This window comes from Orussus abietinus, unplaced genomic scaffold, assembly GCF_000612105.2.
Source record: "Orussus abietinus isolate OABI.00-Male unplaced genomic scaffold, Oabi_2.0 scaffold18, whole genome shotgun sequence".
Lineage (NCBI taxonomy): Eukaryota > Metazoa > Arthropoda > Insecta > Hymenoptera > Orussidae > Orussus > Orussus abietinus.
Genome location: NW_019396011.1, coordinates 1,572,196 through 1,599,479, shown reverse-complemented (window position 1 = coordinate 1,599,479; position 27,284 = coordinate 1,572,196). Strand labels below are relative to the sequence as shown.

Below are 27,284 nucleotides of genomic sequence, written 5' to 3'. Positions count from 1 at the left end.
TCGCTTAGCTGTTAAGACATAATTAAAAAAAGTATAATATTCACCACATTCTGCAGATAAGAATAAAAATTCCCCTATGGTCCAGAATTTAATTGGAAAAAAAAAAAGAAACCTTGATTACGTATCAAGCACTCGTCATACTGAAAATGTAAACGAAAATGAAAATATCGGCGATAAGAAATCGTCCCTCACCCTTCTATCGTAAATCGAGAAAAAGGGGGGGGGGGCTACGGGGTTGTTATCAGGGGTTGCAATCTGGTTTATCGACAAGCCGAAGAAAGCCGAGCCAATCGGCACAGAGTGACGACAGGGGATGAGGCCAGGGGTAATCGGGTCGGCAACCCCGAGGCTCGTTCCTCGTGGCCTCCTCTCCCGAGGGACTTCCGGGAGGCTCCCTTTCGACCCTGCAAGCTCAGCCAATTGGCCGCCTCCGACGCGGCGAAGACGCTGCGTCGTCCCCGGGACTGCGAGGAAGCCTCCCCGAAACTAGGGGCGCTGAATTAAAATTGGCCCGAGGGACGGCTTCTTAGCATGATTGCCACCCTAATGTATTATCCCGGATCTCCGGGACCCGTCCTGTGGGAACGACCGGCTCCCGTATTTCACTGCACCCCCTGGAGCTGCCACCCCCCGGCCCGGCGTAAAATGCAGCCGTGCGATCCGGGACTTCGGAATCCCCAGGAAGGAAAAAAAAATTGGATTCCTCAGATTTCCCGGAAAATCGGAAGATTCGCCGATCGGGGTGCGGAATTCCTTCGGGGGTTGGAATTAAGGCGAGATAATTCAGAGAAATTCGCCGATCGGGGTGCGGTGAATTAAGGCGGGATTAAAAGTCCACCCTAAATCGAGGGGGGGTAGTTTCGGTTTATTGGGCTCGCCGGGGTGTGAGGGGTATCCCATCAAGTTTTTCCCGCAGCGATTCCGCAGGGCCGCACGGCGTAACCGCTCCAGCTCCCGGAAAGTAGGGGGAGTTCCTAGGCGCGACGATCCTCCCTCCGGAGGCGAGGCTCAATACCGGGATCCCGTGGGTTCGACGGGAACGGCGCCGTTCTCGAGAAGTTAAATGAAAACCAGAAGGGGGGAGGGCTCGTCGCGCGAGTTTTCATCCGGCGAATCGAACGAAGCCACCCCCGGTTGGGGGGTGGAAACACCCCCGCCGAATGGGCACGTCGTCGAGACAGATGCAGGACGACTTTCCGACCCGCTATTCAATTTTAACGAAGTCAACACGACTACGAAGCTTCTCTCCTCGAGAAACTCTTCGGGTACTCCGAGAGCGGAAAACAAGGCGGCGGAATAAAATGCGGATAATTTATTTCCGAAGATTTACTTCTCCGGAATTAAAAGAAATCACTTAGAGTAAATAATGCCGAGTTTAAAGCTACCCTCCTTGCCATCGCCCCCCTCTCTTCGAGCATTTATCTCGCCCCATCTTCAAGGCCGTGAAATAAAAATACATGAATTAATAAAAAGTAAATATTGCCTGCTAAAAGAGGAAGAAAAAAGAAAAAGAAATGTATCGTACTGACAAAATAAACAACGAAGAGACCAAGGGAAACACCCTATCACCTCAGGTTCCTTTTCTATCTCACCCCGTCTCTAAGGTCGCTCAATAAAACGCAAATAAATCGTTACGACCCAACCTTTGTCTCCTACCGCGTTAAAGGAAAAAATAAGAAAAGAAAATGAAACCTCAAACGAAACATGAGGATACGAAGGAAAGCGCCCCTTCCCTTCACTCCGCCTTTCCGTCTCGCCCCGTCTGGAGGGTCGCAAAATAAATGACAAATAGATTATTACAAGCTACATATCGCTTCCAACCTTATTGAAAATAAAATAGAAACCCCACAAAGAGAACGAGGAGACTAAGTGAGACCCTATACGATTCCCACCCCCTGTCCATCTCACCCCGAGGAGCCCCCCACGAATTTCTCGAATCGGACGATTTCACGTCCCATGGCGATTCTTTTGGTTTCCGCGTTCCGGAAGTCGGAAGTACCAGGGGGAGTTGTAAATTCGGGGGGGAAACCACCCCTCTAAATTGGTGCCCCCGGACGCCTTTCCGCCCCGCTCGTCACCCACCGGCGGATTTTGCAACTCCGATAAGTTCGTTAGGGTTTAACCAACCTCATTAGTTTGTACCCCGTTAATCGGGCGAGGTCTGCGAGGGGGGATGGCCACTCGACTCACTTTGCGATTTAATCGCAATTTTCCCGGGGGAGGTGCCCCCCCAGGGGGCGCGTTTAATTTCATCTTTTCACCGACGCTTTTCCGCCCCCGGTCGCGTGCGAACCGCCTTTTTCCCTTAACCCGCCCCCTTTTTTTCTTCCCTCTCGTATTTTTCCGGGGAACCTGGCGCGAATTTCTACCCCGGAGAAAAACCGGAAAGGACGCGGGAAAATGCTTATCGCGGGGAACTGCTCGAGGAGGGAAAAAATAGGGAAAAAGCGGGGATTCGTTAAGCGAGCCTCCGGATTTCTCGCTGCGCTTTCTTTCGCGACCCTAGGCGAGGCGCTGGAGTATTCTGGCTTTTATTCCCGTAGGAAAGGGGGGGGACCTCTCCAGAGGATCCAGGGAAAGCGGGAAACGCGAAACGCGAAAATTCCGGAAACGACCGACCTGCTGGAACGTCCTTAGCCGGCATTCAGCGCGCCCATTCGGGATCGCTCAGACGGATTCGCGAATTTTCCGCGGCCCTGAAGATGCCGGTGGAAAATCTGAATGAAAAGCTGAATGAAAAAGAGCACTCACTTTTTTAGGCGATTGTTTACAGGTTTGAAAAGAAAAAAGCTTTTACTTCGATGGCATTTTCATTCCCACGTGGACCTACGCGTTCACGAGGTGAAGTTTCAGACGTCATTTCTCTTTCCCTCGGCACTTAAAAAAATCCAGGAGATCGCCGCGGGGGGTGAGCGAAATTGGGCGGAATCGACTTCGAAGTTCTCGCTTTTTTCTGTCGCTCGTTTTTTTTTTTTTTACGAGGTTGACCAATTTAATCGGGATGAAAAATCGCTGCCCGAGGGCGAAATTTCTCCCTGGTCGAAATTCCGCGTCGGCTCATTTTTGAATCCTGCTCGGTTCGTCTGGAAATTCGGCGGGTGTTGGGTGACACCTCCCCCTCCCCCCACGCTGGGTTTTATTTCCGCCCTCACGTTACAGGACGTTTCCCTGATAATAGAGGCGAGGGGGTGGCAATGAAAGCCGAATTCGAGAACGCGATTAAACCGATATTCGCGCATATCGAGAGATGTCCGCCGCTCCGATTCGCGGTATCAAAGTTCCCGAGAGCTCCGTATTTCGCGGGGTCACTTTCCGGAGATTTTTCTTTTTTTTTTCCAGAGACGTTTAAATCCCTAGGGAGCGACCCGTAAATCCTGGGGGCTCGACGGGGGCGATCGAAAACCGGGTCCCTCTTCCCGACCAATAATTCTTCCCGCGGGACCGCCAGGTGATTACCGGGAGCTGATTTATGCAGCTGACAGCCGGTCCAGCTGAGACGTCAACCTCTCCTCCTGGGAGAGCTCTAATGGATGGCGGGTCCCGGTCCCGGTGCATCCTAATACCCGCTAACAACCAATTACCGGGAGGCCCCTCTCGACGACTACAACGAAGAAGGAGAGAAGAAAAAGAGGAAAAGTATAAAAAGCCGGGAGGAAAAAAAAAAAAGATCCACAAAAGAGGGAGAAAATCTGGGAAATTGCCGAGACCTCGAGGTATAGGCTCGTCTTTAACCCCCTCGCGGGATCAAGCTCCCTCGGGAATACGAGTCGACGTTTCTTGTCGTAATCGAGACGCGTCGCGGCGAAACGTCGAACGCAATTCTCCCCCCGAGGGGTGGCGTCGTTTCCCTCGTTTCCGGGGAATCGCAAAATTCCGGGACGTCTCCCGAGGGACCTCGATCTCGGATCCGGACTTGGAGGGGAGGATCGGCGCGACTCGACATTTATTGCGACCCCCCCTCTCTCTCTCTCGATTCGGCATTAATTAATTCGATTTATCAGATTTATCCGACGCCTTTCCTGTGAACAGTCGTCGGCTTTAACCCGGATTTACGGAAGAGGTGAGGGAAATTTTGACAAAGGAGGGGACGTCGCGACGCCGTGGATCGGCTTCAGGGGGGAAATTTTCGCGTTACGCATCGCGCAATTACTTTCATGACATTATAAATAAAGGAATAAAAAAAATCTGACGTCAGGTTTCTTTATTTCTGTCCGCGAGGGAGGAGTCTCTTTCGTCGCGGGGAACTGGAATCCTCGTGGGGGGCGTCGAGACGCGCCGGGACGCGCGTAAATCGTCGGGGTTGAACGCTAGTGCGTCGTTTACGGCAGAGACGTACGCACCGAGAAACGCAACGACGAGGGTCGCACCCCTTCGGGTGCTTATAATTTACCCCGGGTGCAGGGGTCGGAGACGCCGAAGGAAGAGGCGACGCCGAGGCGTCGCGACGGTCAATGCCAGCCCTCGAATCAGCCGGGATACATGTCCGACACAGTGGCACACTTTCCGCCCCCAGGCGAGATTTATTTCCAGCCGGGGGTGGCTCTAATTTTTCCCTGCCTCTGCTCGATCGCTCCAGCCTTTAACATCCCTTAAGCGGAAGTTTGCAAACTCGTGTAAAGGAGGAAAAAAAAATTATCCGGCACTCCCCGAAATTTTGGCACCCTTGCCGGAAGAGTTCGAAATTCACCTCGGATTTTTCCGGAATTTTCGGGAATTTTTCAATGGAATGGTCCCCTTGTAAGGGTGGATGGTTATTCCTGAGAATTACAATTTCGAGGCCACCCTCGTCCCAAAACTAAGGAAACGCCATTTTTGGAGCGTCTCCGAGTCCTCGGAGGCCATTACGCCGTGAGAATAGCGAAGGTCGCCTTCTGAAGAGGGTGAAATAAAAAATGTGGAAAGGAGGAGGAGGTGCGAAGGGTTGAAATTTTCCAGAGCAGCGGAGACCCTCGTAAATATTCCTGTTCAACCCCCGGGAGGAGCTTCTCGAGATCCCTCGAATTTCTTTCCGAAGTTCTAATTACCACCCCTGCCACCCCCAGAGGAGCCGCCAAAAAATTCCTCATTATCCCTGGATTCATTGTGAGGGGTTAATGGGTCCTCGCGACGTATCGACAAAGGGTGGAAAAATCCCCCAGACTTCCTCTGGGAGGAGCCCCGACCGGATGGTGGAGTAAATTGAGGAGAAAAGGAAGAAAAGAAAAGGAAAAACGGAGAGAAGCACCCCCGGCATTCGTCACCCCCTGGGGGGATTCCAGGTCCCGCCCTTAAACAGCCGATTTTAATTTCAATAACGATCCTCCCCGACATTAATCACCATTGTAAATTCTTGAGAGAACCTCCCTTAAGAGAGGCACTTTAAATTCGGCCGATTTGGGGGCGACCCCTCCTTCGGGGTAGTTTTGCAGGGATCGATCGACATTACATTTGCTATCGAGAGCGGGTGGGTGGGAGAGTTCCAAAATTCGCGAATTCACGAACACAACCCCCCCACGAGGGGTGCGAATGGGTAAATGTCGCGGGTCTCCAAATCACATTATTCCACAAATTACGAGATACATGGCGGCCATGTGAGCCCTTCATGCGTGTTCCTGGAGAGGGGTGGACCACCCCCACGAACGTTTTCGGGGGTGCATCCCCAATTGGAGGGCTCGATTGAATGCGGAATTTCCGCGACGCTTTCACATCCCCTTAAGTTTTCAACCCCGTTTCGATGTCCTCGGCCGATCGGGGTGCGAAATCCACTGTCGGCGGAACTATCGGGGGTGAGTTCTCGGCGAAATTATGCACGAGTGCAGGGGTGGCCCGGAGCACCTCATTAAGCGCAGCCCCGAAGATACGGCATCGTTTAAAGTCACATCCTTTAGACCCTCCACCCTCCACCCCTAATCTCCCTGCACTGGGGGGGGGGGGTGAGTTTGCACTTCCCCGGAGATTCCGAAGACACACATTCTGCCCACCCCTTTATTCCAAAATCCACGAAACTCGAGGAAAGGGGGCACCGAAAGGGTTAGATCCATTATCCCTCCCTCTCTTCTCCTTAAACGTCATTCCGCATAATTCAAATTCTAACCCGAAGCGAATTAAGGCGCCCTCTTTTCAACCCTTCCGCTGGGGGTCTTCACCCCACCGTGATAAAAGAAATCCCGTTCCCTATTAACTGAATAATATAATTATTACTAAATTAATTTCCACATTACCGATTAATTCTGTGAAAATGGCTGGTCTTTTTTTTTTTCCCCATCCCACCCATCTCGATATGACAATCGACTACAGGGTGATTAATAATTCGAGGAGGGTAGTTCCGACCGAGTTCCCGTGGGAGCCGCGTCCAGGAAACCCGAGAAGCAATCCTGAACTCCTGCAAATTCGCGGACTCTCGTTATGCCGCCCACGTGTAACCTTCTCGGGCGGTGACGTCACTGGCGACGCCGGTCGTCGTCCACGTGCCCGGCCAAGGGACGCCTCGAGGAGAGTCTTTGACAACGGGCACTGGCGTCCTCCGACGACGTCGACGACGTCGAAAAGGGTGGGATATATGGGCGTCGAGGTTCTCCGATGACGTCAGCGGAACCATTGTCGGGATTCGTATTTTCGGACGCCCGGCGTCGGATTCGGCGACCGTCTCCCATCTCACTCCAGGGGTGATAACGAATTGATAAGGGGCTGATAACGGCAATCTGTAATCCCTACATGGATAGATATTCGAAACCCTCCACGAGTCGTTGCCCCGTAATCCCGGAAAAAGTATAAAAAAAATCAAATCAGATGGAATAAAAAAATGAACAGATCCGTGTCAGACGATCGACGAGACGCCACTTTCGTGTCGCCTTAAAGATTGTTTTTTTTTTTTTAATGGATGCGAGGATTTCAAGGTGTCATTAAAAAAAAAAAAATGGTAGATCATCGGAACTGGGCAATGAAATCATTTTTAACGAGGGTGATGATCCTAAATTTGAGGTAGGTCATTTTTCACCACTCGGAGACCCCCTTAAAGGCGTCGCTCTCGACTCACCTCTCCGGGACAGAACTCGTAATAAAATTACCGACCTAGCACGCGAGGGGCGTTTCTTCGAGTTTAATGGAGTTTGCATCCGACGACGCTCCTCGTCGCGGCGAACTTTTCACCCTTTCTCTCTCCCTCTGCCCCTCGGTGTACTCAGTTCTCGAGTTTTTACGATACACGAAGAAAACGGAGCGAAATAGACCGCCGGACGCGAGTGGGGAAGTGACCGTAAATCCAGAAGAGGGTTGATAAGGGGGTGATACGCGGTCTTGGGGCTGGCGTCGGGACGCCACTAAAATTCTCAGGCCAGGAAAATCTCTAGCTCGAATTCATAGATACCAGACTTTTAGAAATTCCCACCTGGGATGAATATCAGGCCAATTATGAAATAGCCAGTTATTAAAATGACAATAAATGGGAAATTATAGTCATAAAAAATGTGCATCCCCAAAGATTCACCCTCGCGAGAGAGTCAGGCAGTATCCCGAGATGAGCAACCCCCAAACTGACAAATCTCATCTAGATAGGGACAAATCGTCCGCGTTTGTCCACTTGTCGTTCGACCTTTGGAGATCGGTCTCACCCCTGGGGGAATTCACCCCCGGGGGGCGGGAGTGGACGAACTGGGGCAGATTCTATCTCGGTCCCTGAATCTCCTCGGAACCGAAAATCGGCGACGTGAGCTCGAATGGGCCCGCGACCCTCCTGATTGATGTCACCCCCTCCCTTCCCATCCCATGGCTAATTCCCGCCGTCTCGTTCGATTAAACTCCATTCTCGGCAATTAACTCGGCGCCTCCACTCTGTCGATCAATTGTTCCCGATGGAGCATCCGAGCCCTTCCGAGCGTCCCATTCCGATTTTTCTCTGGATTTCTTCTTTTGTTAAAAAAACGATGCGATATACAGAAGCTGTCTTAATAAAAAAAAAGAACATGGCATACAACAGTCCCCCAAAAGAACATGGTATAAAAGGACATGACAATGTAACACTTCACAATCTGTAAAGTGATTCTTTCTCCCAGTAGTTGCGTACATCCCCTTTATTCCCCATTTATTACTACAATTCGCTACTTCATCCTCAGTGAGCCAATTTTGGCAAGAGGTTGGTCCCATAATGGGGGTGGGAAACCTCGACCCCGTTGCCAGTAGATCGCTCCTCGACTAATCGAATCTTCGACTAGCGATCGTGATTCTCGCCAGCGACAGTCGACGCTGATTGGCCCCCGTCGACCTGGCCGCAAATGAGCCGCCGTCGTTCCAAGTTTGCGTTTCGACGCAGCGGACGAAACGTGCGTCGCATATGCGGCCCCGACCGCCCACCCCCGCGAATAAATCCGGGGTAATCAGTACCGGAAATCGATGCAGCCGATACGGGGAGAGAATGGAACCGGCGAGTTTGGAAAACGTCAGGAGATGATTTCTTCCCCCCCGACGGCGAGGAATAAAACGAGCCCCCTTAATTTTTTTCATATGGAAATTTCCTTTGGAATCCTTTCGCGCCCCGAGATCCCACCCCCGCATTAATCTCTCATCGATCCGGAATTAGTTACACATCACCGCGAGATATCTCGCGGGAAGTCTAATGCACCGATGATAATGCTTCCGAGGGTGAGTAGGGGGTTGATTAATCGGTTCGGCGGGGGCGATAAACAGATCGCGATTCATCCACCCCATCGAGGGCGGCGCCTCACCGCGTCGACGGGGAAAAGGGTCGCCCACCCCCCTTAGATGCTTTAGGGAGGTCGAAGCGAGATCTAGAGGAGATTTAAGGGAGGTTAAAGGTTGGCCTAACCGCCGTCAAAGGGTGGCCTATTCAATTTCCCCCCGACTTTTCACTTCCCCCAAAAATCATGGCTAAAAAAAGACCCGACTGTTCTCCCTCGACCATGGGTATCCACCCCGGCGCCATTCCAGGAGCATTCCCCCCCCGAAAATAAGGGAGTCCCCCTCCTGGATGCGGTTTCTCGGGCGAATTCCTGCAGCCCCGGAACGGGAACACCCCTTCCCGAAAGCCACCCCCGAAACGACTGGCCACCCCCGGCCAAGGCCATGCACTGTGACGCAAGACCGTATGCGCGTATTCTGCCCCCCCCCATCGCCCCACCTCCGGAATCCGTGAGAAAGGAACGAGGAACGGGGGGGAGGGTTCGGGATTTACGAGAACGGCGAGGGTGCGGATCGGTTTCAAGGGGTGGTTTTCGGGGGCTGCGATTTCGGGGGTGGCGGGACCAACCCCCTGGGGGGGGCGAGCGATCCGCAGACGTGGCGGCGCCGAGTTCGCGGGAGGGGGGACCTTGGGGGCTATCGACTGGCCTCACCCCCGCACCCTCGGGTTGGCACGGGTCCTCTTTGGGAATTTATGCTACGAAATTTTTTCGCCCTTCCTCCTCCCCCGGCCGGGGTTCTAGGAAACTCAGAAATCTCCTTCTCTTCTTTATATTGTTATCGTCGCTGGAGTTACAACCATGATAGGATATTTTCGTTTTTTTACCATGGTGATAATACATGGCGTTAAAAAAATCCCCATTGGAAATTACTAGTGTATCCGACCGGGAGGAAATTGGAGTCGAGAAGAAGGGACCGCGCAGCATCTGGACCAGGGATGATCTCGGACCTTGGCGAGATCCCTCGAACCTCCCGACCTTGCCCCCGACCTCCTTGGCAGTTTTCCTGCCCCGATTCGGAGGATATTCCTGTTACCTCTCCCCGAAATAGTTATCCCCGGGGACGATCGGGACGTCGCGAGTCTCGGTTCTGTGCAGGTCGCGCGTAATCATGGCGTAATCTACGGTAATCTTACGGGTAATGCACGGCTCCGGTCCCGACGTTATCCGACGACGTAATTTATGCCTTCGGGACCCGCCATTTCCAGGGGGACGTTTTGCGACTGTGCGACGCAGATCGCCCCACAAAAAGTTCATTAGTCCTCGCGAGGGGTGGGTGGGCTGGGTGGGCGGATTAAGCGCCTCCGCGAAGTTAGCGCGAATTAGCGAGCTCTCTCTTTGGTCTCCGTCCTCGTCTTATCCTTCGCCGGAGTGCTTATCCAAGTGTCTGGGGGTACCATTGCATACAGTCGAGACAGGTGGAGGGAGCTATCAGGTGTTATCGGACACTTTGGTACCAGGGGATCATTAGACTCCCGGCCAGGTGCGAGTCTCAGCTGGGGGTGGTGATAACGAGTTTTCTTTTTTTTTTCCTTCTCCTATTCGTCATGGAAAGGGAATTCTCCCTGAAGTTCAGTGAGTCTAGGATGAGAGGACAGGTGCGACCGTCGCGGGTAATTGGAGCACGTGGAGGGACTGATACTAAGCTATCAGACCACGTGTCGATGGACGACAAAATATCGATAATACCAAGAGTTCTTAATTATTTTGCTTTCCATTGTCGCAGAAAGAATATAAATTCTTCCCGAAGAGGACGTCAATAATGCCATGACGTTTAGAGACACGTGCGACCGTTGCCTAAAATCAGGACATATGGAGCGATTGATACGCCGTTATCGGATCAGGTCGTGATATTGACGTTGGAAATATAGCGATATCTGGGTTTTCCTCAATTTTTCCTCCTTTCGTCGTCGGAAAAAAATTCCTTCTTCAAGGAGGTGTTCAGGACATTTAATCGATCTACTTGTTCTTCCTGCAGCCGTTGCGTAAAATTTCATTAATCAAGACATGTTCATATACGGACACAGGGTTATCAGTCGCGAGATATCAATTTTTCTCCTAGGACATCCCGGTCTCTCTTTTTCCTCCTCCGGTCCCCCGGAAGTCCTCCCCGAGGAAGAGCTCACCGAGTTCCGGCGGAAGCTCGTCAGCTTCCGAAGAGTCCCCGATTGGACCCGAGATTGTGCCCGGAAGCTAATCGATTTTGTCAATGGCGGAGGGCAAGAGGTTCCCCTCCGGAGCCGCGGTAAATTGGTACAACGCGAAACCTTTCGGTTTCTCGTTAGGGATCCTCTTCTCGTTCATCCCTGCGCGAGATCTCGCCATTAGCTTTCGCCGTCTTCGAGAGATTGGATCGTCCGTTCCCTATCAGCCTCTTATCGGCAAAAACTCGAGATAGTGCCCACTACTCCCTGTCATTTTTTTTTATTCCCCCTCGGGGAGAAAAAGGAAACGTTATGAAAGGAATCTGGGCAGAGGGAGACCTCCGTTTTCCCTGATTGTCCACCAGGATGTCGGACGCTTGATATGGGATCCGGATGACAAGGGATGTCCTTGTCTAAGGATTTCGGGGAAGGTCCACGAACTATACTATCTCATACAACTATACACTTACTATCAGAAGATTAATCTTTGAAAATTCGGTAATACACGCAAGTCTCTTGGATGAATAAAAAAGAAAATGGAGTACAGGGGGTTAGTAACAAAAAGTGCTTATAACAGTTAGTGATAAGCTCGGACGGTTTATGGGGCCAGAAAATCGGGTTCCCGAGGTTCCCTCCCGGTCTAATCCTACACGGGACGCGTTTCTTGCAGCGAGGGGTAGTTTGCATATTTCCATGCCAAGCCAAGGGGTGCAGCCATTGATTAGCATGCTTAATACGGTCCGAGCTCGGCAATGCGACGATGCCCGGGATATTCCGGCAGACTCCCGATTCCAGGATCAAGAATCCCTCCATCCCCTGCGGAGGGATAAATTCGAGGGATCCCCTAGGAGGCGAGAGTTCATCTCCACTAGCGATAGAAAAAAAATATATAAGGGAGATTCATCCCCTGCGCGGCGCCCCCGGGATTCCCTCGGGAGGCACCTGACGTCCTGCAGGATATTCGAATAATAAATATCCAGTCATGGCGGAGCCCACTCTGGATATATTCCCGTTGGACAATCGTATTTGGAGACCCCTCCGGGAGGCGATGGGTCGTGGGTGGTGGGTGGAAATGGGTGAAGGTGGACGGAAGAAACCCGCTCCGCCGCCTCCTTAGGATTTGTTATTCACAGTTTTTCCCCCATTTCTGTTCGTGGATAATGATTTATGGTTGGGAGGAGGAAACCCAGCCGTACTCCCCCTTAGGTCTCATTCACAGTTTTTTTTCCCTATTTTTCTTAGTGGATGATGGGAGGCAGTGGGCGGTGAGTGGGAGGCCGAAACCCGCTCGGACGCCTCCTTAGGTCTCATTGTTCACAGTCTGCTCCCCGGGCTATTTGTCTTTTCAATATTATCTAGCAAACGTCGGAGGGTGTCCCGGGAATAGGATCGCCCGAGGGATCTATCCCCCATATACCGGGGGCACGTTCGGGGGATTCGGGGGCGATTGATTCGGGAGCCCGGGACTCCTGGGTTTCCAGAGGCGCGTCGGAAGGCGTCGGGAACCCGTCGTTCCCGAATATCTTGGAGTCTTCCGAAAATCCAAACGCTCATCTCCCTTCCAGGGTCGGTCTCGACTATTTGTCTCCACGGTATCCCTCTCGACTCCTGGAAGTGGCCCGAAATTCGGGACCCCGGGGGACCTCCGGCGGTCCATCGGGATCATCCATTCCGGGAGTCCCGAGGGAGAGGGGCTCGCGGATCCGCGAATAAGCCCGGTTATCTCGAAAATTACTCCGCTCCCGAGGGCGCTTCCCAGAACCCGTCTGGAGATCCTTATCCCGTCTGGAGAGGATCCCCCTCGCCCTCTTTCCGGCTGATCCCTAAAAACGAGGAGATTCCCCTGATCCGCCCGCGACGAAACGTCCCGCCCGGGCGGATTTTCAATGAGCCCATCTTCGACCCGATTGCAGAAGTGTGGAATTCCCGGGAAATTAAATTATCATTCACGGACTTCTTCAAAAAAAAAAAAAAGGACATTTATAAGAGAAATTAGAAGCAGATCCGATTTCTATGAGGAAATACCCTTAAGGTCATACCGTGCTCAGGGATTTCGGGGGCTAATTCGGAGTCCTGACCTCGAAAGTCCAGAAAAGTGACTCGTCGAGGTCGGAATTTCATTTCTCTGCCTCGGCTCGGGAAGAGGGGAGATTCCTCCGGGCTTATTCCAGAGCGTAAAAAAGTCGCGAGACGTGGCGCTTAATCCGCTCCCAGGAAGGGTCCTTCCGTCTTATCCGGGGAGAGAAACGGCCCCGATAGGACGACACGGCCTAACCTCTACGAGAACAAATGTCGCACATATGGGGCGCTCCAAAAATCCTTCCCCAACCCCACGAGGATACAAGAAAAAAATACCCCCCAAAAAAAAACGGGAAACCCAAAATTCAAGGCCAGCCCAATTTTTCTCAGGATTTCAAGGACCCCAGGAGAGATCCTCAGGATCGCCTGTAACCGGCCGAGCGGATAATCCCCGACTTCTGGCAAAGTGGGAAAATTCGAAACTGGGAGCGCTCAACAGGAAGGGGGAGGGCGAACTCGGCCGACGAAGTTAAAGCGTCCCGACGCTGACGTCGCGACGAGAGGAACTCCCCTACCCACGGAAACGATCCCCAGATCGACGGGGATCCTGCAGAGTGTCTCCAACTAAGCGTACTTACATCTCGGCGGAGGCATATACACGTGTATAGGTACACACCGTCCCAACTTGCGCCAACTTCCAATTGGATCGAGGTGGCGTTGCAATTTTCGACGAGGCTTCCGGCGGCCCCGATGATCTGCCCCGACGGACACGTCGAGGCGACGTCGGCGTCTCGACGCCCCCTGGATGTTGCCTCGCGTCACAGCGCAGTCCGAGCTTTCGCAATTCTTATTTTTTTTTTCTCCCGAAATTTCAATGCGAATCCGTACTTTCCAAAAATACAGAGCAATTCCGTGGACCTTCCGGCACCCCGTGGAATTTTTTCCCACCGGGGGTGCCGACGTGGGAGAGGGGAGAAAAAATCCTCCCTAGAGGGGTGGCGCGCGAGTTCCGTTCCAGAGCGGTATTTGCTCGGGGAATTAGTTGACCGAAATGCTCGGTTCTCTCGGCGCGATTACGGTAAGAGAGAGAGAGAGAGGGGGCCGAGAGGAACAGGCCGAGGGAGAGAGACTGCTTACGAGCTGTACTCTCCTCGGCTCTGTTTGGTCCCTCGCCGAGGGGGAATTTCGCGTGCACTTTCTCGCCAATGTAAATGTACACCCCAGGGGGAGGGGGTAGCTTACGCGATATTCAAAGCCTCGTCCCCGGTTGTTTGATGTGGTACGTACGTTTATGGAAATTTCCCGGATCCGACCGCATAAACGTCTTTGCGGCCGACACGTAGCGGATCTTCCCGCGGGTGTACCGAATTAAAGATTGTTCATCCATTTTTCGGTTCGATTTGAATGGAACGCGATAACTTTCATCAATCGCAAGATCGATGAAAGTTATTGCGTTTCGTCAAAAGTCATGGGAATCCTAAAGATCCCTCGATCGATCGCAAGATCGACGAAAGGAGGACGCGGAAGGTCCGCTCCGGGGATTTCTTTAACGGCCGAGGTTTGATGCCTTCGCGGGGGGCCATCGGGAGCGAGGATCGCCGCGGCGGGCCATTTCGGCCGTAATTTCCGGAAAGGAAGAGCCGCGGCCCGCCTTGCCCGCTGCGGACGGGCGGCATCGATTTTGCGCTGCCACGCTACGGTAAATATCCGCCGAGCGTGATGGTTACGCGCGGTATTGCGCGCGGCCGCCGGTCAATTTACGACACGGGCCGACAGGTCGATTTGCAATTTAACCGGAGGCCGATTTCCCGGATCGCGTCGTCGGGGAAGTCGCCGAGAAGGACCGACCCGGCATTGTCGCCGTCCCTAACGAGGGCCCTTCGGGGACGAGTCGGATCAAGGAATGCCCCCCCCCTTCATCCCAGTCCCTGTACCCTCTGAGCTCACCCCGGGCGTTCCTCGGATCCCCAGGGAGAGGGAATCCGCGCCCCGAAACTCCAGGAATCGCGGCTAATTCACTCGCGGCTGACCAGAGCGCTGCTTGTACAACTGCGGTTTCTCCGCTCCTCTCTTCGAAGAATCCCGCGACCAAGACTGGGAGGGTTCGCGAAGTTTCCGAAATTTGTAAAGTTACGATGGATGAGGAAAAAAAAAAAGAAAATAGAGAGCAACATTTTATAGAATATAAATCGAATTTAGAGAAGGTAGGAAAATTCACTCGCGGCCGACCGGAGCGCGGCTGCACCTCCTGCGGTTCCGCGGCGCCGCTTTTTGAGAAATTCCGCGATCTCTCGTTTGAGAACTTCACACGTATTCCTCAATTTCGACAATTCGCACATAACCGCGGATGGAAATTTCAGGAAACGTTGGCAGGAATGGAAGGAAAAGAGGTGTAGGGGAAAAAAAAAAATAAACCAGGGTACGCAAAAGTCGATACACGAGGGGTCGATCGAACGGGCGACGCCATATTGGAGAACGAACGAGAGCGTTTGGAGCCCAAAGGACACCTCGGGGAAATCTCTGCTTTCGGTCGATTCGCGTCAGTTTTGCGGGACGTTCCCGACCAGGGGCCAATCAAATCCCAATATCGGTCGCTTATCACGACGCCGAATAATATATTTTGCGATGTATATTTTCTTTCATCTCAAAAAATGTACTCGGCCACGGATTTTTCATACGTGTATTAATCCACGCGGAGAGACCCGACCGTAGGTGTCCGTGGATTTTAATCGCGGCAGAGAGCTCGCCCAGGGGGGTACCCTCGGGAGGGCATTTTCGCGGATTTCCGGAGGGCGGAAGCCGAAACGCAGCGGGACGCCAGGGAGCGTCGGAGTCCCGGGAGCATCGGGAACAAGGCCGGGCGCCGCGGCGCATAGAGACGTGCACCGGGAGAGCTCATCCATAATGCAACGCGACCGGGAGGGCGTGTTGCGGTAACGCAGATTCCAATGTGTCTTCTCGCGTGTTAAGCCGCTCCCGCGAGTTGCACCTCGCCCTGGCCGACTTTGCAGGGGTCCCGGGGGACGCCAGGGACGCCGGCGCCGAAAGGGCCGAGAGGAAAGGGCGGCGGAATCGGGGATCAAGGTTCCCGAGGGAGCGAACGAGAGATCCCCAGGGACCATCTCTGGTCCCGGTGGCCCATCGAACTGGCGTCGCGACGCGGCCAATTAACCTGATTGAACGATCGATTCGATTACCCCGCCGAATGTTACACAACATGTGGGAGGATCCCACGTGGCGGGCCGATAAGGGCGCAGGGGTGTTATCAGAGGGAATCGGCGTCCCCCTTGTGGGGGCGAACGCCCCCGTAATGGAATTCTTATCGAGCCCCTCTTCCCCCGGGAACCGGGGCATCTTCCCCGCCTAGTGTGCCTGCCGACATGCAGAGCTCTCCTGCCCCCCATATCGAAGGGGGGGCTTTTCCCCCCAGAAGAACTATTTCCCGAAACTCCTTCCCATGGTTCGCGAAGGCGCCATTAAAGTGATAAAATGACGGGAAGATTGGCCGGAATTAAATCTCCTCGTTTTTATAGAGTTTATTTTTAGGGCTCCTTTTCCTCCACTTTTTCCATTTTATTTTATCGACCAGCTCGGTGTCCATTGTCGTCGTATCGCCGCCATTAAAAGTTCGACCCGATAGTTCCAGGCCGGGACAAACTGCTCCGGGGATTTGCGGCGACCGGGAGAGCCTTCCCTCGGGACTCCCTGTAAATCCCGTGTCCATCCTGACCGAAGGGATGGGTTTCTACGGGAGGAGTCCTTCGATAGATCTTAATCCACCCTGGGAATCGATCCCAGGGATGGACACCCGATCCCCGGGATCCCTCGGGAATTGGATCTCCTGGGGATCCTGAAAAGGAGTCCTCGGGGCCACGCTATGCCACGGAATTCCGACGCACACCCGTTTCTCTTGATACCCACCCCTGATGGCGACTTTTCCTCCCCTCGGAAACCACAGATCCCGCGGGATTTAATTAATTAAAGTGCCCTTAAAGCTCGGTGAAAACATTTCCCTAGGGGACGCGAGTACCGACAAATTTCTGCACTGCTACGCTAATCAATTCGCCGAATGACGAACTACATTTTAGGGGAGGGAAAATTTTAGGGATGATTTTGGGTCTGCTGAAAAGAAAGTTCCGACCATCGAGGAATGGGTTTTTAAACGCGATATTCATCCCTCGGGAGTTAAATCCCCGGTTTAAGCCAAAGCGAACGAGTCCTGGGGGGTGGGAATATGTTTGTACAGCAAGTAACCACCCCCGACGCGATCGTGATTTAATCCACTATGTCGAGATTCTAATACGCTCTTTCCAGGACTCTCTCGTGCAGGACAAGAGGCCATTTTACAGGATCAAAGCCAGTCGCCACCCCCACCCGATAAGGGTTGATACCTATTCGCCGGCAATTTGGAAAATTCCCCGTTGAATCGAGCGTAATCGCCGCGAGTAAACGCCGATTCGACACGAGTACGAGCTGAAAGGGTGCATCTCGAGTCTGGGGGGTGGTTTTCGCCCACCCCTGCGGCGTCGTTGCGTCTGGCTGGCCGGGTCGTTTCCTCGCCTTCGGCCGCCTACCGACGGGGATTGGAAAATTCCATTAGAACCGAGTCACTTCCCGTCGACGGGCGAAATTAGTTCGGGAGCTATTCCCGATTCGATTTGCAGGAATGCGCGGCGCGTCTCGCGTGATAACGCGCGCGGCTGTTATCACGGGTAACGCGAAGGCCCGTTCGCACGGCACTCCACCCCCGAGTCGTTCCTCCACCCCGATGACAATCCAGGAGAGAGAATAATCGGAAATTGGAAAGTCAAAAAATCGAAGAACCGAGAATTAAATACTGAGAATGGAAAAATTGAGAAAAATGAAAAAAAATCTCTCAAACGCGGACACTCATCCCGTCCCGTCCATCCCCATGAAAGGGGCCGGAAAATCAAGAGATGAGAAAATATAAAAATAAAACACCGCGAAGTGGAAAGTGAAAAAGAATGGAAAATGAAATCTTTCAAACGTGGAGACTCTTCCTACCCCCGTTAAGAGGGACTCGAATTAATGCCCCATTATCCTCCCATTATCTCTCCAAGTGGCAGCCAGCGGGCCGGCAGAAATTCCCGCAAATTTTTAACTCGATCCCCGCCACAATTTCCAGTTTAATCGAGGTGGTAATTATTCCGAGAGATACCCCGAAGAGGTGCACGCGAGCCGCTCCAAAAACGCGGCCTAGGAGAGAGATCGTTAAATCGGGGCCAGGGGGGGTCCCATGGGACCCCCTAGAGTAAATTCAGCTGACAGAACCGACCGACGGGAATATTGGCCAAAACTGGAGCAGGGCAAGTTCCACGAATCGACCAGAGATGACTAGGGACCATCCTCGTCAGGATCGAACCTGGGGGCGAGGATGTCCCAGAAGGTCGACACGTCGTCATCCACCTTCGTCCTCCATCAGCCAAAATTCCAGATTCCTGATAACGAGTCCTTGATTACGGGATCATCCCAAGTGGGTGGAAAGACGAAGACACCCCTTCGGGGTCGAGGACCCGGTCCAGGAAATTCTCCAAAAATCCCGGAAGAGGGAGTACATCCCGGAAATCGCCTTTCCGAGATGAGAGTCCTCCCCGGGGAAGAAACAGCTGATCGGGGGTGAGGGGGGTAACCACCTCTCGTATCACATATCAGAGGGCACTTAGTTGGGTCCTGGAAAGTGCGGGGCGGGATTTAAACGTCCAGGAGCTTTTCGCCAGGAAGGGGCGAAGAGTCCTGGAAGAGACCCGGGAAGAGAGGCATCTCCATCGGAGGGAACGATCCAGAGGAGGCGCGTCTTCAAGGGTGGGAGGTATTTAAGGATAGGGGTGCAGGGGGTATTTAAGGGTGTCCCACCCTGTGTAAAGTGACGCGGGACATCTCCGGCAGGAACGGGACCGCTAACGAAGCTCGTAAAAACTAAGCTCCTCGCTGGGAGTGCTTCGGAAACGAGCGGTTCCCGAGGGACTCGACAGGGAGCAAAGGGTTGGAGGAGAATCCTCCACCAGGAGGGAGCGAACGCGTCGTGTTCAAGCAGGTGTACACACAGGTGCACGTGGGTCGACAGAGGAGACATCCCTCATCTGAGGAGATCTGCGAGCGTTATCTCCCCTCCCGAGAGGACGTCATCGGATGCCACGACCGGTATCCACCAAAGAAGAAAGGGGAAAAGGAAAAAAAAACGAACACGACGAAAGGGTGGAGCGATCGCTCGATATTTCTCACCCAGCAACGTGATGGATCGTTCTGGGACGGATTTTTTCTTTTTCTTTTTTTTTTTTTTCAAGAACTCTTACGAGCCATTTATTATCCCCCAGAGGGGAGCAACCCTTTCGCGCTCCCCCGAGGGGCAACAGCACTCCCGGGGTTATCACCGGAAGATAAATTCCTCGAAAATAATAGACCCTCCCCACCCCTCCCACACGCGCCTTCGGGGTAAATATCCACTCTATAAACTTCATTTCGTCGCGATCCGATATAGACTCGCCGAGGCTTATCTAAAGTGGCTTTTTCGTCCTGGCTGCAGGAGATGCCATCGTGGGGCGGGGTGGATTCCCCCCTCCGGCATCTCTAGGATGCCACCTATTTACCTCGGCAGCATCCACTTAACACACGAAGTCGCTCCAACCCCGAAGAGATTCCCCTCCCCTCGGGGGCGATCGGGGGAGTTGCCCCCAGCCCCCATTATCGTCATCTCAGGTGTTCCCCAGGTGAGTCGGCCGAGGAGGCGTTCGCCCCTCATCCAGAAATTCCTCTAGACTCCAAGCCACCCTCAAATTTTTTCGCCCCCTCCCCATAACTCATCGAGACCAGGTGAAAACGATTGCGAAGAGGGGCTGAGAGGAAACCCGTGTTTCGATGGGTCCTCGGAGATCCTCGTTCCGGGGGCTCCTACGGGGTTGGGGGGTGGAAATTGAGGGGGTCGAGACATATACACCTCCGTCACAGAGCCTGTCGAGTTAACTCCGAGGCCGGGGTTCCTCCTCTCTTTTTTACCGTCCATTTTTTTCAGCCCTGCGAGTCAATTACACCCCCCTCCTCCCTTCCTCGCAAACCCCTCACCAGCTTCTAAGAGATCGACCGGCCGCCATCTTGCCCCACCGTGTCCCGATTTTTTGCACCGACGGCGAAAAATGTCCCCGGTGTACTCGGCGGCCCCGTTTCTTTCTTCCCTCGGACCGATAACCTCGCGAAGTCGTTGCATAAATTCTCTTATCAAATTGCCAATGACGAAGAGAGTCATTCCGAATTTGATCTCGGTATTCAGGGGGTATCATATCGCCGTTGAAAATAATTCCGAGAAAAATCGCTGACGTTGTTAATTACATGTATATTAAATAATATTTTGCGCGAAATGAAATTACGTATATTAAATGCTTAAGGCCGTGAAATTTGAATTTTTCGAAAAAAGGAAATATCTTCCTTCGGCTCTTGCCCGAGGTAAATGCAACATTTTTTTTTGGAATAATGAAATCTCACGAGCAGCGTGTACTTCCTTGGAGTCTCCATAATCACGTGTTAAAGTTTCGGATAATTCGGTGCTCCCAGTTTGAAGAAATGTTTTATAAACATGTTCACTTTTTGGTATGTATATATGTATATCACACTTTCACGTCACCTTAAATCGCAGATTTACAGAGAATTTTAACGGTATTACACGTAGGGTCATTTTACCGTCTACCGACGTTAGGGGTGTATCGAACGTGAGTTCGCGTTCTTGGGGGCCGTTTTCGCGTTTACGGCCCGACAGAGGAGAATCGCTTTCCCCGGAGCTCGTCAATTTTTACAGCCGAGCGTGCCGGCGATTTCACTTAGCCGACTTTCCGCCGTTCGCACGTACCGCAGGACACGCGGCGTCCGGCCGGCGAGCGGATTCTCCTTTTCCATTTTCCGCAGCCCCTTAAAGTTTGCAAATTTTTCGAGCCGCGGCCTCGAGAAAATAAAAAAAAAAGAATCGAGTCTTATCAGCGTCAGGATATAAAAAGATTATTGCCACGTCGATAAATTATGATACCTCAAGGAAACATTGATGAAACATAAATCTTACTACGATGGAACAGCTGATTCCTCGCGATCGGAAAAATTAAATCGACGAATTCTCTGCAGTGTTCTTTTGAAGATCGATTAAAAAAATATCGCCGTACCTGGGTTCGTGAGGTTTCCCTTGAATAATTAGAACCGATAAGCACTGCTTAAGGCACTTTTTAAAGAAATCGCGCACAATGCGGACCCCCCGCGATAAGTGCACGCAGAGGGGCGGATAAAGTGTAACAAAAGAACGAGGCGAAGAGAAGAGGACGGAGGCGCCTCCACCGGGGAGAGGAGCCTGGAAGACCGCAGCCGGATCCCCCGGGATCGATTCCGCGTCCCGATAGAGCTGCCCCCTTAATTATTTATCCCCTTAAGAGGGGGAGGGGATTCCAGCACCCCGGCGCGACTCCATCGGCTCTTTGCGAGCGTCGCGACGATAATTGCTGTGTTCCGGCATTATCGGCTCGATTTCGTCGATTCGAGGCTTTGAAGCCATGCTTTACTTTCGGTCTGAGGAGACCGCGAGTCGGCATTTCTAGAATCGCGGGATAACTCGTGGGAAAATTCGCGAGCGTCGACGAAAACCGAGATGACGGGGTGAGCGAAGGAACCAGCCAAGAATCGCGCCCTAACCTCCAAATGATGCGTTTTATAAAAAAAAGCTTCAGATGAAACATCTTTCTCGGAATGTTGGACACAATTTTTTCCTGTGGCATTTCTCGCTATCCTGAATCGCGGAGGAGATAGGGCCTCGGGAAGGAGGCCGGATCCTTGGTCCGGTGACTCTCGATACCGCACCCCCCATGGGGGTGTCAACCCCGTGCAGACATGAATTATCCAGCCATGCGGACTATTTCCCGTTGCCGTTGTGTTGGAAATGATTAATCAACCGGAAGGCGCCTATTGGATTGGCTCGTGATATCGGTTTATCAGGTTTATCAGACGAGGTCGGCACACCCTCCGTTTCGAGCATGTAATCAACTCAAGCCCCTCTCTCCGAGCTCTAAACCGCGATTTTCACTTCAAAAAGTAGAACCTTCTCCCTTATCACCAGTCCACGTATGGGCTCGTTCCCCAACTTTAAACGAAGCTTCAGCGATTTATTTGTTGCAGCGAAACGAACCACGTACTAATTAATAATGAATTCTCTGACACCGTTCCTCCCTCCCGTCACCATTTTGATATCCTAACCGAAACATGTAATTATCTAGAGAGGAGAGATTTCCCGGAAAAGGATACCCCGTGAGCTTAATTAACAGCGCAATGGATGATACGCATCAAGAATAAAAATTCATTGAACCATAGAAATACCTCATTAATTCAAGAAATAATTATTAACCTCAGACAACTTCAAATAAATTGTCAGAATTCCGAGGAAACGTTGCGTCCGCTCTATTCGAGTAAAATGATTCTATTGTCATATAAAATATTTTATTATCATTAATAAAGTATTTCTCTGCTCTAATGACATTTCAATCTCAGGGTGGACGACCCGAGGGTAGTTGGGATTAAAGTCAGCTCGCCGTTAGAAATCCGGCTTACGGGGTTGAAATCAATCGTCAAGATGGCCGAATGGGGAGGGTGGGTGGCAATCGCGGGGCCGCGTCCCCGAAAGCCTCCAATTTTCCGGCTTTTCTGGGCGCTTTTCCCGCCCACCCCGGGCGGGCCGGATTCGTCCGGAGAGCCATCCGTCTTCGGGGCTCAATTTAAATCGCATTATTCCCACCTAACGGACACCTAGAGAGCATCCGGCGTCGAGGATCGACCGGTCGTTCCGCTTCCCTCCCGTCGGGCGTTTTCCCTCCTCGTCCGTCCACCCGATGTGCCGGGATTCGCGAGTCGTACAAGGCAATGCCTCCCGAGACCGGAAGCGAGTACCGGGATGCGATTGCAGTTCCTTCGGGGGAAATCCGACACGTGCATTACCCCGGGAGTCTCGTATTCCCGTCACCCCTCTGGGATATATCTCAGGATATCGCGACCCCGCGCAATAATGTCCCCGATACCTCAAGGGGTATTCAATTCCCACTTGAACTGGAAAACCCCGCAAACGGTATAACATACCCCGAGGGAAGAAATTTAACTAAAGAGATATATCTCTATTAATTCAAAAAATAATTATCCCACTCACATTAAATCCAGATGAATGGCAATCACTTTCGATTTCTTCGAGTTTACTGAACTCGAACCATTATTCCTATAATTAACAAGGTATTTCTATGGTACTCGAGTGATGATCGATTAATCCAATACATAGACCCAGAATCGCATTCGCAAGGTACCGCCAGGAGGGAGGGATGTATACTTTAATGAGGTAACTACCGCTTAATGAACTTCTCGAACGAAGTTATTTGTCGGCCGATTTACCGCGTAAGCCGAGGTCGAGGGGGTGCACTCGCTTAATAAGGAGTCTACTCCCTCGGGACTCCCGTGGAATTAATCCCCGATTTTTCCCTCTTTAGGCCGCCGAATTTGAGATCCGAAGAGGGACCATGCGCTTTTGGACGGCGGTTCTCTCTTCAAGCTGGGCATTTTTTAATTGGGCTCGAGTTTCGGCGTTTGAGGACTCGAAGCGAATGGCGAAGCTCTGTGATGACGGACTTGGGATGGGGATTGGTCGCCATTGTGTCCAGGTGGGCCGAGGGGACCCGACACTTCGTCCTCTAATTGCCAAACGCGGGGCTGGGGGTAGGGGAAAAATCGGGGAAAAAAAAATCGCTGGGAAAATCGGTGAAAACAAATTCCACCGTTCGATCCTTTGGACGGAACCACCATGGCAATATTGTATATAGAGTTATGCTTCCGTCTCGCTCATGTACACAATGTTCAGTTTTGATAACGCTCGTGTACTCGCATGTCCGATTTTCATCTCGCTCGTGTATTTGAATGTCGATTTTCATGCCGCTCATGTATTTGTATGTCGATTTTCATCCCGCTCATGTATTTGAATGTCGATTTTCATGACGCTCATGAACTCGTATATCGATTTTCATCCCGCTCATGTATTTGAATGTCGATTTTCATGACGCTCATGAATCCGTATATCCAATTTTAATAACGCTCTTCTACACTCGACCACTGAGTCGGTATCTCCATACGCATGTAGAACAAAGCCGAACGCTGCCTCGCAAATGGCGAGAAAAAAATGTATAAACGACTCACCGTCTGAAGTCTCGGCTCCAGCAGGCGTAGATGACAGGATTCATCCCGCTGTTGATCCAGCCGAGCCACGTCACTGCCGCGGAGACGATCTTCTCCTGCCAGATACACTTCGTGCAGAAGCCGGACCAGAGGTTCACCACGAAGAAGGGCAGCCAGCAGACTATGAAGACGCCCATGACGATGCCGAGGGTCTTGGCGGCTTTCTTCTCCTTGGCGAATTTCGCGAGTTTCCGCGAGAGCGAGAAATTCTTGCCGAGGTGTTTATTGTTCATGCGGCCCGAAGATAGTCTGGTGAGGCCATTGTTTGGATGTAGGGCGGTGAGGGGCTCCTCGAGGTCCTTGGGGAAAATACGAAAGGAGCGGTTAGAGAGTCCGCGAGACACATACCGATCGTGTAAACATTGGAGTACTCGTGTTTCCCTGGGCAATAAACTACCTTCTAGATTTTACAAGAACGAAAAATGTATTTAAAAGTCTATGGGAAGCTGGAATTACTTCTCACCTGGAGATCCTCGGGCGTGCTGGAGGCGGTCCTACACAGGTTCCTGGAGTCGGTGGTCCCGGCAGCGCCTCCCCTGTGTATCCTGAGGGTGAGCTCGTGCTCCCCGGGTGCCATCATAACCTGCTTGGTGCCGAGCTTGAGACTTCTGGTCTGGACGACTGCCGCGCGGTAAATGCGGTAGTAGGTGAAGACCATGACGAAGAGGGGCAGGTAGAAGCTGATGGTCGAGGAGAAGATGATGTACCCGAGGTTCTCGGTGAAGGGGCACTGGTCCTCGGGGACCTCCTCGGTGCGGACGGCGCGCCACCATGCGATGGCCGGAAAGGAGATGGCTCCGGAGCAGATCCAGACTATGGCGATGAGCATCCCGGCGCGTCTGGTGCTCATCCTGGTCGGATAGGTGAAGGGGTCGGTGATGGCCCAGTACCTGTCCAGGCTGATGACGCAGAGGTTGAGGATGGAGGCCGTGGAAAAGAGGACGTCGAGGGAGCGCCAGACGTCGCAGAGGTCGATTGCGAAGAGCCACCTGTTCTCTAGGACCTCGTAGATGGCGCTTACGGGCATGACGACCAACCCCACCAGGCAGTCGGCGAAGGCCAGAGAGGTGACGAAGTAGTTGGTCGCCGAGTGGAGGTAGCGCTCCCTTATCACCGCCACTATCACCAGGAGGTTCCCGAAGATGGTCGCCACGGAGAAGAGGAAGAGGACGATGGCCAGGCCCGCCCGGTCGGACGCCAGGTTCCAGAGGTCGCCGTAGCTCAGGTTGCTCGCCGGCTCCCAGAGGTCGACGTAGCTGCGGTTCGCCCCGAAGCCGGGGTCGCTCGAGTTAACCTCGCCGCCGACACCTACCGGGAAAGCCTCGCTGACGTTCATCCCCGGACAGGCGGTCGTTCATTCGGGGCCCGACGATGGCGCCACTGCTGCTGCCATCCGAGGCTGCGGGGCCCGGGAGGGGCCCAGCCCGCTACGTTCGACTCGGGACTCTTCGGCCGCTCGCGCGAGTCTTCGGGTACCTTCGGCCACCCTCGGCCGCCTTCGCCCGAGGCTCAGCTCGCCGGGCCCGCTCTCGCGCCCCTTCTCATCGTCCCTCGGCAGTCAGTCCCTCCGCTCCTCGAGGGATGCGGTCGACGGTGCGGTCGACGGTGCGGCCCCTGCCCTCGCGCACCCGTTTCCCGCTTGCGCCGACATGGTCCCGGTCGCTGTTTGGAGGCGACTCCCCCGCGTCCACGGCTCCGATGACTATTTTACGACGCACCCCGGCATCTGCGAGCAGTTTCGAGTACCCAGGTTAGTGCCTCGGATGTATATCAAGGGGAAAAATATGGAAATTTGAGGTAATCGGTGCGGCCGATATCCGCGGAAACGTACCTCAATCTATGCGAACGATTCTCATCCCTCGCGATTCCGGACGAATGTAACGGCCCAACGAGCGGCCCGCCAATATGGCGGAATTGCGGCCGGAATTTCACGCGGAACCGCCGCCACCGGGAAATCGGATTCCGCCCACTTGGGGAACCGGTGACAATGGCGACTTGTATATGCCTCGAGGGCGATTGGACGTCGAGGGGCTCGAAGCTAATGATCCCGCGGCCGGGTCGTTTAATTGCAAAAAATCTCTTGTACGAGATAAATGGACAATTTTTCTCGAAAAATTAAATTCTCACGACCAGCGCGTTCTTCCTTAGAGACTCCATGATTGTGTGTTAAAGCTTCACATAATTCGGTATACCCAGTTTGGAGAAAAGTCTTATATATATATATATGTTGACTTTTTGGTACGTATATGTAACACTGTCATATCACCTTTTTTTTTTTGTAATTATTATTTCATTATTTATTCCACCGGGTGCCTTGTCCGATGTGTACTTGGCGCGAGACGAGGCGAAGTTTCCAGAGGGCGCAAAACCACCCCCGTGTTTGGAGTGCCGGGAAGGGGGGAGGATCGAACGGCAAGGGGATCGGTGGAGGGCTTTCATCCGTGATCCGGGGGTGTGTTTACCGGTGCCTGATCAAAGCATATCCGACCACGGGTCTGGGGGTAGTCCGCCCTCGGAAGTCCACCCCTCGCCGCCCTCTCAAAACACCCCCGCCGGTCGCTGTTATCGCATCCCTCGAGAAAGAAAAAAACACCAACTTCGGCCCTTTGCATCCGTTTTGCATCCATTTGCATCCTCGCCCTCCTCCCAAGGAAATTCAGCACGAGCCAAGAACTTTATAAACTACCTCCGAAATTTCATCCCCCCGATTAGCTCGCTAATCCCGGCTAATTTGTGCCCTAACTACCCTTGCCGAATTTTGTGACTTTTTCGAGTAATTGCTGAATTTCTTACTCCTTCGAGTAAATTCCTTTCGTCAGGCGTGGAAATAGTAAGTTTTATACCATTTTCTACTTGCCCCGAAATTTTGTACATTTTCGGAGTAACTATCAAATCTTTTACGGTCTTCCCGCAATTACCGAATTTTTTATCTCGGCATGCCGAATTTCCCCCTATCTTCCAGTAATTCCCGAATTCATTCCTGGGGGGTGAATCCGGAATTTCGGATTCTTCGATCGCGCGTAAAAAATGCATCCGCTCCAACCACTTGTTACCGGAACCCGCGGTTTCCGGGAGGGTTTGCGAGCTGCGGCGGTTCCGCAACCGCGGCAAAGTGTGCCGGGAAATCGAGCCGTCGAGGTAATAGCCGCCGACAACAGCGACACGGCGACAACGGCGACACGGCGACATCGGGCGCCGT

General features: G+C 52.7%; 1 protein-coding gene across 1 annotated transcript in view; it reads right to left on the bottom strand.

The window, feature by feature from the left end:
* LOC105700247 (dopamine receptor 2) overlaps positions 1 to 25,421 on the bottom strand; it is a 39,345-nt gene extending 13,924 nt beyond the window's left edge. Inside the window, exons 1-2 of the mRNA XM_023434510.1 lie at positions 24,549 to 25,421; positions 24,047 to 24,384 (exon numbers count right to left, since the gene is read on the bottom strand). Of these exons, the coding sequence (XP_023290278.1) occupies positions 24,047 to 24,384; positions 24,549 to 25,421 (1,211 nt within the window). The remainder of the gene's footprint in view (positions 1 to 24,046; positions 24,385 to 24,548) is intronic.
* Positions 25,422 to 27,284: the final 1,863 nt, after the last annotated feature.